The following is a 12,503-nucleotide window of genomic DNA, read 5'->3' as shown; positions in this document are numbered from 1 at the left end:
GGCGCCCCGGGGGGTGGCGGGTCGGGGACGGGGCGCGGCTGAGGGACGGCGCCGGGCTGCCCCCCCCCCGACCCGGGGTGCCCCCTGCGCCTCGCCCCCCGTCGGGGGCGCGCACACGCACACGCACACCTCCGGCCCGAGTGCGGGAAGATGGCGTTTCTGCCGCCGCATAAAGGCTCTTTGTTGCGCTCACACAAAAGCCGCCGAGACCCGCTTTTCCAGCGGGCGCTCCGGGCACATCGAAGGCGCTCGCCGCGTCTCCAAAGGGCCCTGGAGGCCCGACGCGGCGGGGGCGGCGGGAGAGGGAAACAACAGGCCTCCCGCCGCGCGTCCCGGGCTCTGTCAGCGCCCCGGTCCCGGCCGGGGAGCCGGGGAGCCGGGGAGCCGGGCGCGGGGAGCCGGGCGCGGGGCGCGGGCGGCAGGAGGCCGGCGTTCACCACCGAGGCCCGAAGGGGGTACTCAACAGTCACGTTCTTGTGGGGCTGCTCCCCTTCACCAGGGTTTAGAAACTTAATCTGGAAAAAAGTCTGGACACACCAAAAAGAAAGAAAAAAAAAAATTGACCAACAATAGCAACTTTAAAAAAAAAAAAAAAAAAGCAAAAACATAACAAACCAGTTGCCATCAGCCCAAAGTGGTAGTAGCAGCAGCCGGCGCGTGTGATCCACTTACTTGTCCGACTCTTGTGACATGTTTGATCCAATGAACTCGCTCCCCTTTTCCTGGAGCCTCAGCCTCTGGTGAAACTGGACTTTCAAGTCTGTGCAGGTGAAGGTGTGTGCGAGCGCCCGAGATGGCAGAACAAGAGCTACAGGTAATTCTGCTTTTCCGTCCCCCCTCACCACGCTCGCTCGCTCGCCCGCTCGCGCCCTCACCTAGCCGGAAAGGTGGGATCGGGGGGGGCCCCTCGCCTGGGGCCCGCGCTCGGAGGCGGCCGCGCGGCGCGGGGTCCTCCCGGATCGTGGCAATGGGCAGTCACAGAGCAGAAAGTGGCGGACTTGGGCGGCCACAGGTAACTTTCTCGCAAGGAGCTGAATTCTTTTACTAAAGGGTACAAGCCCGAGGGCCGAGCCGCGCGGTGATTGGCTGCGGGGCTCCCTCAGGTGAGCTGCCATTGGCAGAGGCGCCGCAGGTAAGGCCCTGCTCGCGGCGCAGGTAACTCACTCCGAAGTTTCCCCGAGTGGAGCGGCCGCAGGCCGGGCGCGCGGCGCGGCGCGTGGGAGCGAGGGTCGGCGCCGCGGGGGACCCGGCGCCTCGCTCGGCGCCTTCCCGCCGGCCGGCCGGGGGGTGTGGCGGGGGCGGGGGCGGGGGCGTGGGGGGCTCGGAGGCGAGACGGAACCAGGAAAAGAAAGCGGCACCTGCAGGCACTAGGGATTGTGGGTCGAACGGAAGGACCGGGGCGAGCCGAGCTCGGGTCCCGCAGGCCAACCGGGATCCCGCGCGCGGCGGGGCGCGCCGACGGCTGCCGAGGACGCGCGGGACTGGAGCTCGCCGGGTGCTCGGACGAGGGGAAGGCGCCGCGGTCGCCGGGCTCGTGGCGTAATGGCACTTCCCGCGTTCCCACCCACCCCAAACACGCTCCGTGCCCCGGTGTGTAAGAGACCAGGTAGCTCACGGGCGTCCCGAGAGGTGAGCCGGGCAGGTGAGCGCGGCGCGGCGACCCGGGCGAGCAGGCCCCGACGGGCACAGGCGGTGGCACCGCTGGCGTCCCAGCCCCGCCGCCGGGGACCCCTGGCCGCGGACCACTCCCGAGCCCGATGCGTAAACCTGTCGCCCCCTCGACGTTTCCAGGCGGACGCCGGCGCTGACACTGAAAAGCAGCAGAAGCAGCCCCCGCAGAGGCGCTATGTCCCGTGTAACAGGCCTGCTGCGGACACAGCTCAGGACGAAACTGACCTTTCTGTGTGTGTGTGGGGGGGGGGGTCTGCTTCGCCTGGTGGGAAACGACTCGACGTAGCAAAGGCGCGGTGAATTTATAACCCCGGCTCCCAAAGGGTATTTGTGGAAGTTCCGACGGGGATCCAGCCCGTACGTCTGAGCTGTGTGAGGGCGTGAAAGGCTCGCCTTGTTTTTATTTCATGTTACGTTGCCAAAGTTTATACAAAATAACATTTCGATCTTTACGGGTCAGATATTTTCTAAGAATTAACATGACGAAACAAGGTTTGGTTCTTCCATGTTCTCGCTCTCAGCAAAGGAATTTCGAGATTTTATTCTTGCTTTTTCAAGACAGCCCAAGTGCACACACTTTTTAAAGAGAATATAATATTTTAAGAGTATACATTACCCACCTCTCCTCTACCTCCGTAATCTCCTTTTTTAGAGGAGATTCCACGTTCAGCTGTCTCTTTTATCGTTTACCTCCCGGTTTCTAAATAATTTACACGGCGGTCTCTTGAATTATCGGTTTAGATGTCGTGCTTTGACTGCCTGTTGCCTCAGACAAGGCCTGAGCTCTTTCACATCCCACCCAGTTTCCCCTTCTGCTCTTCTTCCAACTAAGTTCATTCACAGTTTAGGGGCAGTAAGTAGCTGGTGACTCTGGATATACCAGTCAGCAGAACCAACTGGTGTACTATGGTTGTTTTCTTTCTTATAAAATGTTATATATTTACTTGGTTATGCACCCATCGTGATATTTTTTTTCTACAACATATCTATCAAATAACTATCAGTTTTATTTTTCCAAATAATCAGACAATCAATTTTATTTTCCCCCTGGCAATATACCTCCAACTTGTCTGTCCTTCTGTCTCAATGGAGATGAGAATTCTAAGTTGAAATTTTTCATTCATAAGTTTGTAAAAATTGCTCTTTTGTCTTCTAGCACCCGGTGTTTGCTTTTGAGAATCTCAATGCCACCCTTATTTCGTCTTTTGTGACCTGCAATTTTTCTTCCTGGAAACTTTCAGAATAATCTCTTTACCTCTCATATTCGGGAATTTCATAATTATGTGCTGGGTACTCAGTGGCAAAGATTTGCCTAAGTTCAAATCATGCCTCTACTACATGACCTTGGGCAAGTCACTTCTTGCTGTGCTTCAGTTTCTTCATCGATAATAATATAATATATATGTGTATTTATATATATTATAATGGGAGTGATAATAGTAATTTCCTCACCGGTATATCTCAGCCACTTAGAATAGTGCCCGGACACATAGTAAGTCCTGGATTGTTGTCCACTCTTATTTCCTTTTTGAAACTGTTAGTTGGATATTGAATCCTCTGGATTAATCTTAGAATTTTTTTTCCTTTCCTTTGGGCATCTCTTCATCTTTTGTTCTATTTGGGGGAATAGTTCTTTCCTTTCTACTAATGTTTTTATCTCAGCTATTCTCAGAGCTCTTTTCATGTTTTTTAAAAATATTTTTTACTGATTTTTAGAGAGAGAGAGAGGGAGAGAGAAACATCAATGTGAGAGTGCCTGCCGCCTGTTTGCCCCACTACCTGTTGCCATATACAGGGCTACTGCCATAGATCTGTCATTGACTTCACTGTGAGTCAGTGATCGGTGGTATCTCATAGGTCGTTTGCACTGTAAAAACACTAAGTTGTTTGATCAGCTATTATCTATAAGAAGAAACCTTAGGAAGAATGCCATGTACTTGAAATGATGCCTGAATTTGAAATCAAATAGAGATTTATAACCTGACCAACTGAGCACTGAATGGCAGCTCCCCTGCAGTTTGAAGCCACTTCTGTTTTCCGTGGTAGCGTGGATATCTGTATTTGCATGAGCACTTACAGATTTCATGAAAGCTCTCAAACTAGCAGCGTGAAATGCAGCCAGCAGCTAGCTGAAGTTTACATATTTCCTTGAGGATAGCACACATTTCTGTTGTTTGGGCTGCCCGTCAGTAGCTCTTCAATAGAAAGCATGGTCCTGTAAAAGCATGGTGCACTGAATACATGTCTTTATCTCTGCCTCCTTTTTTGTTTTGTTTTGTGTTTGGAGGTATATTTCTTTTATTTTTATTGAATTTATTGGGATGACATTGGTTAATAAAATTATATAGGTTTCAGGTGTACAAGTCTATAATACACCATCTGTATATTGCATTGTGTGATCACCAGCCCAAGTCAAATCTCCGTCCATCAGCATGTACCCCCCCATTACCCTCTTCTACCTCCCCCCACACCCTTTCTCCTCTGGTAATCATCCAATTGAGCACCTTCATCAACAACGCTGAGTAAATAAATGAATTCATGGAATACCTCCTATATTCCAGGTCTCCAGTTTGGTTCCTCATTGAAGTTTTAATAGTACTATATGAGACAGGTAATTCTAATAGTTAAGAATGCTTTCAGTGGCGAGCCTAGGAGCAGCCAGCTGGTAGGGGCTTTCCCCAAGACTGGTTACTTTCTCCTGCGTCATGAGAAGTCTGGGGACCAGAACAGGGGGTGGCAATTGCTGGCATTAGATTGGCAGCTCCGTAACTCAGAGCTCTTTGCACTTTCCTGCCTCTCACAGTAAAAAATACCATATCCTTCCACAACCAAGTTTGAAAACAGGAAGAAGGTACACAAGGAACTCCCCTCAGGGATGAAACAATCTTTCCCAGAAGCTGCCATCAGACTTCCCCTAATACCTCATTGGCCAGAACTGGGTCGCATGACCAGTGTGGATCAGGAGCTGGAGCCACCTTTCATGAGATTAAGGAATCTCCACTGGAAATTTGAACAAATTAGAGTTGTTATAACAAGAAAGTTTTTTTAAACAAGTATTTGTTTAAAAAAACAACAACAGTGATACCACAGTATTGAAAGCTTTATAATACAAGTGATTTATTTGACCTTTAGTTTGGACAATGTAAATAGCAGATCTGAGATTCAAATCTTGATCTGTCTTATCCCAAAGTTTGTACAATGTCACCTCCTAGCCTTAAATATTAAGAAGTTCTTCCTGCATCGAAATGTAGATTTGGTCAGGAATGGCTTTGCAGAAGAAAAATGCTTTAGGCAAGGTCTTGAGGGAAAAAACACATATTGGGTTGATGGAGACAATGAGGCTGGTTGTGGGACATTATATTAATACCACCCTCTTCATTTTTATTCTTACATAAAAATGCTTTTCATGTATCCCATTGATCATCAGAGCATCTCTCCCTATTTTGGGAATTTATTGTTGCTTTGATGCTCTAAATGAACTATAAATAAACTGAGAAGAGATGACATTTACCCAAGGGAAAATGCCAAAATGAGAACCCAGAGACCATGGCTAGGGCTACAGCAGAACAGAATGTTCTCTCTGAGATCTTTAATGAGGCATGCTCATTGTTGATGCCTCAATATACTCTTGCAAATGTCTCAACCTAGAAGAACGTAGTCAAATAACCTAATATTATGTAACTGCTCTTCCCTGTTTGAAAACCTTCAGCAGTTCCTCAGTACACATAAGGTAACCTAATCTACCAATTAAGATGTTCTTCAATCTCACTCCAGTTGCCTGAATCCATCCCTACTGGTCTTCTGCAACCTGAATTGGGTGTGGCCTGGTATGGGGTCTGCAGGGCTACTGACTGGAGTGAACTATTCTTGTCCAAGGCTTGAGACCACCCCCAAATCACAAGTATAAGCAGAGCCATAAACCATGCATGAAAATTGGGAGGTGGGTCAAAAATTACAGAAAAGAGGACCTTAATGCTTAAGTGGCCAAAAGCACATAATAACACTGGGCCATGAATCTAGGATATCAAAACGTTTAGACTGATGACCATCTATTTTGAGAAAATTGTAAGAGAATCTTCTTCTCTGTGGAAATAAAGAATATTGCTGTGTTTATTATGAAAAGAATGACTGTGTCTAAAGAACACAAGTTCATGACTGTTGTAAGAAAACACACTGAAAAAGAATATAGGCCTTTCAAGGTTTTGTTTATATGTGTGAATAAAGTCAATGAAGTTGCTGAAAAATGCAGTTGAGTTTGATGTTAGGGCATTTAAGCCTTTTACAGATGGCGAGTTTATAAAAGTATCTGTTGGACATCACAAAATATATCTCCACTAACCAGTGCTTGGGAAACAGTGGAACTGAGCACACTCAAGATAAAACTGGAAATATTAGAGGAACAGTTTGTTGACGTCTCCAAAGAGGCCTCCAAAAAATTGCAGTGTTCCCAGCTTGCCTGGTTCTAAACAAGATAAGACAAAATAAAGATTAAAGACGGAGGCCAAAATGCTGTCTTTCCGATTGAGAGAGGCACACTTGAGGTCGTGACTTAATGGGAGAACCAAACTGGACCTGAGCCTGAACTCTAGACTTCCAGTCCCCACCCCACTCCTCGGCCTGCAAACTGACACGATGGAAGAGCAAAGGAAAACTCATCTTCCTGCGGGCAGCTTTTGTTCAAGAGAACGAAAGACAGCAGAAGTCGAACAACATGTCCAGTTTAGCTTCCCAGATTTTCAAATCAGCTACCACTCTAAAATCATCAATCGTGTGTTCTATTGACCAGAGCACAGGTATGAACAATACCCTCTAGTTAGCTCTATTAATGAATGTTTATGAATGATGTTAATGAGAATTTAGACTGGACCAAAGAATTCTTAGACGTGGGAACTGTGACAGGAAAGTTCTGTGCAGCGTGAGCCTACTCTGGTAAAACGCATTAAGTGTGGTTCTGATGGTGTCCTCGTGAACAGTAGTATAGTGTCAGACTTCTTCAAATATTTTTAAATATATATATATATTTTTATTTTAGAGAGAGAGGAAGGGTGGGAGACAGAGAGAGAAACATCAATGTGAGAAACATCAATCGGTTGCCTTCGGTACGTCCCCTGACCTGGGACCGAACCTGCAGCCCAGGTATGTGCCCTGACCAGGAGTTGAACCCGCAACCTTTCGGTACACAGTACAACGCTCAACCAGCTGAGCCACTCCAGCCGGGCAAATCTTAATCCAAGGTGGTAATAGGTTCTAGGTGGCAACCAAAGCGTAATATGACAATACTGGAATACCTAATTCTGTAAGTCTCTTGGGAGTAGTGATCTTAATATAAAAACTGGTACCTACATTTATAAATACAGTTGACCCTTGAACAATGAGGAATTAGGGGCACTGACCCCCAATGCATCGAAATCCATGTATAACTTTTGACTTCCCCCAAACTTAACTACTAATAGCCTACTGTTGACTGGACGTCTTACCGACAAGTCAACTCTCACTAACTAGTTAGACTCTTCTATGCAGGTTCTAAGGGTCACAGAGACAGACGAAGCTCACTTATTTCAATGACTTTTGTTTCTTTGTGCATGTGTGTTACTAAGTCCCTGATATTTGTTGTGTCTCATCTTTCAGAAATTTTATAATGATTACTTTAAATTTTGTGTCAGAATTTGATGTAATTGTGTGAAATATTTAACCTTCCAATTGGCATCCTGTTTTTAATGGCCTAAATACCCGTTTAGCTAAAATTTAACATGAGTTTTAAAATTATTTACCTTTCTGTGGAAATTCAAAACAATTGGAAATACTCCACACATTCCCCTTGTCCCATCTCTTTAATTTTTGTTGTTGCTGTTGTTCTGTAACGTTTTCTGAAACTATTCTCATGCCCCAGGACAATTCTTTTCATTGGGCTAACTTTCTGGCACTTTTAGTCCAGAGAAACTGAAGGGTAGAATCCAAACAAAACCTTGTTTACTTTTTCCACACTTCAAGAACCAGAGTAAATTCAGTCCAAAGAACCCTAGGGGGAAGGGGGAAAGGCAAAGAAAAAAACGGTTTTCATTGTACACAACTGAAAAGAGCAAAGAAGGCTTTCTTTACATTGGACATTATTAGCTGAACTAAAAGAGCAAGGCAGTACTTCGATAATGATAGATAATTGTCCAGGAGAGCAGCTAGTGAGGAGATATGGTCATCAGTGGAGGCATTTAGAGGTTAATCGAGTCAAATTCTTCCAGCTGCCCAATTTTGGCCCAAGGAGCAGTACCTTTGGGGTCCATTTCTGGGTCCCCCTTGCCGGTGCTTTGCCTGGGTTTAAAATGGTACTCTTTTCTTCTCTTGGGTGTTTGTCTCTGTTGGATTGGCTTCAGGGAATGTGAGAGGCAGGTCTCAGTCCCCCGCTCCAGGCTGAGGCTAGTGGCTGCCGTCCGTCTGTCTGTCCAGGCAGGCAGCGCACCAGCCAGCCTTCCTCTGTTTGCTCTCACCCTGACGTTCCGTTTCTACCCGCTGGCTCCCAGTGTGGGACACTGCTGTTGGGCCCTGGTTTTCTACCTCGGTGAGCATTCAACAGTCTGTTTTGATCCTTGCTTTTAGAGCCGGGTTTAACAGAGCAGGGCATGGAATTGCCTTCCTAGGAAGTCAAGAAAAACAGTCTGACTCAAGCTCCCGCTGGAAAGTTGTTGCCACTGGTGCTGCTTTAAGTCAAGGCAAGGCAATTGGGGCTCTTTAACCATTTTTGGTAATAAAAATGTCAACTTTATGAGATTCAGCTGAGTAGTTGAACTGTGTGGAGCACAGTGAGGTGACTTAGGGCAAAGGAGGAGGGAAGGGATATTTACTGAAGACATACTATGTGCTAGGTGGGCCTGGTAACCTACTCCCACCTCGAATTACCCCCAGCATACAAGCCACATGCTTGCCTTGCTCACAGTCGTATCCCTGTCTCAGCTCAGTAGGTACTCGCTAAACCAGTAAACATGAAGCAGTGACATAGAGAGTAAAATAATAATAATAACGTATGGTGTGCTTGTGAAGGTAAGCCCTCTCATATATTTGAAATATATATGAAAAGCGACCAACAGGTGCCTGGCACACGGTAGCAACTCAGCTAACATTAGGATGGAGAGACCAAGCCTCAGAGGGGAAATAACGTGCCCGCGGATGAACATCTCGTAAGCAGTAAAGGCAAACTCGAGCATGTTTGGCTAAAACTCAGAACCCACGCTACTTTCTTTGTGCTCACAAAGTTGTATTTTATTCAAGCTCCAGTCTCGGCAGCCCCCTCTGCTCTGCTCCCCACAATCCTCCGACCTCCACCCCCAATTCATAGTCACAATGACCTTTGAGGTCTCTTGAGCCAGAGAAAAGAGCAAAGGCCAGAGGACTTGGCTCAGGTGTGTCACCACTGCCCCCCCCCAGCCTCCCCACCAGCCCCTGAGGACCTGCTGACGGCTGAGAACTGGCAGGCTGACTGTGCCACCTTGGCAGACATACAGCCGGGGAGGGGGCACAAAAGTAGGTTTACAGTTGTGAGTACATGAAACGGAGTTTATTCTTGTATTATTATTTATTAATTATTATATAATTTTCATACAAACAACCGTAAACCTACTTTTGACCAGCCCTGTATAATTCTGCCCCTGTTTCCAGGGGAAATAATAATAATAATAGTTAATAATAATAGGAGGGGTGCGATAAGGATGAGAGATACGCGTCCCGCGGCACCTGCTAAGGACCAGCACACACTAAGCTCTTTCCTCGCATCAGGCCGTGCACTGCGCACAACAGTCCCTGACCCCCTCCTTTTACAGACCAAAGTCACTCGGCCACGCAGTGCGTTTCAAGTTGGCTCTTTCTGACTGCAGAGCCCAAGCTTTTAACCTTGTGACTTAAGGTGGAACCGGAGTGTCATCACATCCAGGAGGAACCTAAGCACAGCGAGGGAAATGCGAGACTGAACCGTCGAAAGGCGGGCCAGCGTTTATCCTTCTGGTCATAAAATGCCATCAGGTCTCAATTGTCCAGCCATCCCCACACTCTCCGTCAGAGCCCCCGTGAGAGGGGCGATTGCCCTGTCACTAGGTATAAGGAGATGCTGTCCTTGGTAAAAACAAACAAACAAACAAACAACACCCTTCAGGACAGGAGATGAGAAAACAGGAGGGTGACAAGGAATAGCCACGGGTGAAATGGCAGGAAGGAGGTGGCCTGGTCCGGAGACCCGGAGCGAGGATCCTGGAGCCCCCGCTGGGTTCCGTGTGGCCTGGAGAAGCACCTCCCCTCTCTCAGCCTCAGTTTCCTTCCCGGCAAACTCATAATGCTGACTACACCGGGCAGCGACAGGGTTTCAAACGAGGACGTTTGTAAGGGGCCTGGCACCCGTCGCGAATTTAATAAATAGCAATCCTCTCCCTCCTCCTAGGCGTTAGAGAAAGCAAACTCGCTTTGCTTAAATGCATATGAAAAGCCCTGGGCCGCTTCCGGACAATGAGGATCTTTGTCGGCGACTATGCAAACCAGAAATAAAGAGAGCTTGGGAAACCTTGGCCCGCGCATTCCTATCTGTCCCGCGATCAGCTCATCTCCAGGGCCCCGCGCCTAGAGGAAAGCCGAGGCTCCCGCCCCAGCAGCTCCGTCGGGGGAGGGGGGCGGCCCCTCCTTCCCTGACTCCAGCCCATGCTGGGCACCAAAGGGCCTCGGAGTGGGAGGCCCTCCCTGCTGGTGCCTCCTTTGTCATGAGCACTCGGGCCAGAACTTAAAAGGAAATCCGGGGGTGGGGGTGGCGGGGAGTGGCTGTGTTGCAGCCTGCTCTGAAATGTGCCCAAAAGAGGACAATTCATAGAAATTCACCGGTTTCAGCATCCAAAGGCGCCCCCTTCAGAACCCAAGGCAAGGTCAGTAGCGTGTTGCTGTGGTCGTTTTATTGACACCCTGTCTCACCAGTACCAAGCCGCTCACAAGAACAACTCACTGAGACATTTAACATTCTTAGCACACACTTGGCTTTTCATTTACAGGCAGAAGAAACACAACGTCAGCTATTTTTTCCGTGTGTAACTGTTTTCTTTGGACCCTGATGCTTTAGTCACTGTTCGTCCCTGCTCATCAAAGAGCCTTCGTTAGCTCAGACCTCCGAGCTAAGCCTGCCTTCGAGGACTCCCGGGTCTCAGCATGCTCCCCGGAGTCCGTCGGGGACACGAGCTCAGCCCTGCGCTGCTCCCTCCCGCCGGCCGGGGCTGGGGGAGCTGGGGGAGCCCTGCATTGCCCGTGGTGAGGCCCACTTTCCCTCTCATCTTACCCAAGGCAAACATCTCAAATGGACCATTGAGCCCCGCCCCCTACTTTACTCCACTTCTGTTTGATCTCAGGCTTTAAAAAAAATTTTTTTACTCATTTAAATTGCCTTATTTAAACTGGCAAAATGCAGTTGTACAACTCTAGCCCTGAAACACTCTAGGAATGGCCTTTATCACTGTACAGCATAAAAACGGAGAAGCAAAGTGACCCGAATGGCTGTTTGTTTGTTTAGTGCAGGGGGGCAGGGGAGGGAGATGGCCCACTATTTCCTCCTGCCTCAGTCTTCTCTCCTAAACCTTAGCCAGCGGGACTGATTACTTCTGTTGGGGAAACCGCCTGCGTTCATTTGGCCAACACTTCACTTTATATATATATATATATATATATACACACACACACACACACACACACACACATATATATATGTGTGTGTGTATATATATATGTATGTGTATATATATATATACACACATATATATACTAAATATCTTTAGGTTTTAGACTGGCTTTAGCTTTGAGGCCAGCTGGTTGGCCTGGGACCTGCAGGCTTTTGCTGCCGAGGGAAGGGAAGGCCAAGGTTGAGCTATGTGGGATATCAGGTAGGTCTGCTGGTCCCTTTCTTGATTAGACCAACAGAAGCCAACTTACTTCCAAACACTTGTGTTCCCTGCAGCCTACTCATCTTCTTAACCCCATTTATGGAATTCCTGGAAGTGGGGGCCTGCTACGAACATGGTTCTTAACTCACAGAAAGAATTCAACACACCAACAGCCACACTGACCTTGCTTTTCTAAGATGTCCAACCCCGGCTTGGGAAGGACTACCTATGGAATGACAAGTTATTTCACCATCACCAGTTGAGTCCTTGACTAAATAAAGTGGTGGTTTGGCCAAGCAGCAAGAACATATCAAATATTGGCTAAACGAGTGGCTCTCAACCTTCACCATGCGTGAGAGTCACCTGGAGGTGGTTGGAAAATGTGCAGTCGTCCAAGTTACGCCACAGACATTCTGCTTCAATGGAGCTAGGAGTGAGAATTTTTAAAATTTCTTCAGGTGATTTGAATGAGCAGCCCGGGCCCAAAACTCTTGGACAAGACTATCCTCTTTCTCAGAAAGATCCAGAATGAGTTAGTTTGGAAGGATCTATAGAATAGATTTGTTGTTTGGTGGTCTCTAACTACTGAAACTAGAGCTATGTGATCGTGCCTTAGGCAAAGAATTCCCTCATTAACTGTGAACGCTCTAGAACTCAGTCTCCTCAGCTATAAAACAGAGGCTTAGTTTATGTGATTTTGAAGGTCTCTCTAAGTTCTGACTTCCTAACATATGATGATTCTTAATTTGTTCATTACTCAAATTCCTGAAGAGAATTATAACTGGAGGAAGTCAATAGGTATTTGAAAAATGCTGAGTAGATAGATAAATAGACAGATAGATAGATGCATAGATAAAGGTAGGAGGGGAGAAAGAGAGAGAGGGGGAAACAGAACAGGACTGGTAGAGCCAAATCTTAAACTGCCTCCCCTAAGGGGCT

General features: G+C 47.6%; 1 protein-coding gene and 1 long non-coding RNA gene across 5 annotated transcripts in view; one reads left to right on the top strand and one right to left on the bottom strand.

Annotated features, from left to right (window-relative positions):
- GRHL2 (grainyhead like transcription factor 2) overlaps positions 1-1,023 on the bottom strand; it is a 100,472-nt gene extending 99,449 nt beyond the window's left edge. The window contains exon 1 of one of the 4 annotated variants that reach the window (XM_081116992.1): positions 673-1,023. In XM_081116992.1, coding sequence (XP_080973118.1) covers positions 673-692 — 20 coding nt within the window. In that variant the 5' untranslated portion in view covers positions 693-1,023. Of the gene's footprint in view, positions 1-615 lie in introns of all 4 variants that reach the window. The other 3 variants (XM_081116995.1, XM_081116993.1, XM_081116994.1) reach the window with 3 other exon arrangements.
- Positions 749-12,503, top strand: part of LOC308547165 — a 59,452-nt gene continuing 47,697 nt past the window's right edge. Inside the window, exon 1 of the long non-coding RNA XR_013997461.1 lies at positions 749-814. This is a non-coding gene — a long non-coding RNA (uncharacterized lncRNA). The remainder of the gene's footprint in view (positions 815-12,503) is intronic.

Source organism: Miniopterus schreibersii, assembly GCF_964146895.1.
Source record: "Miniopterus schreibersii genome assembly, chromosome: 17".
Taxonomy (NCBI): Eukaryota; Metazoa; Chordata; class Mammalia; order Chiroptera; family Miniopteridae; genus Miniopterus; species Miniopterus schreibersii.
Note: the sequence above shows the minus strand (reverse complement) of the source record. Positions and strands in the feature narration are given on the sequence as shown.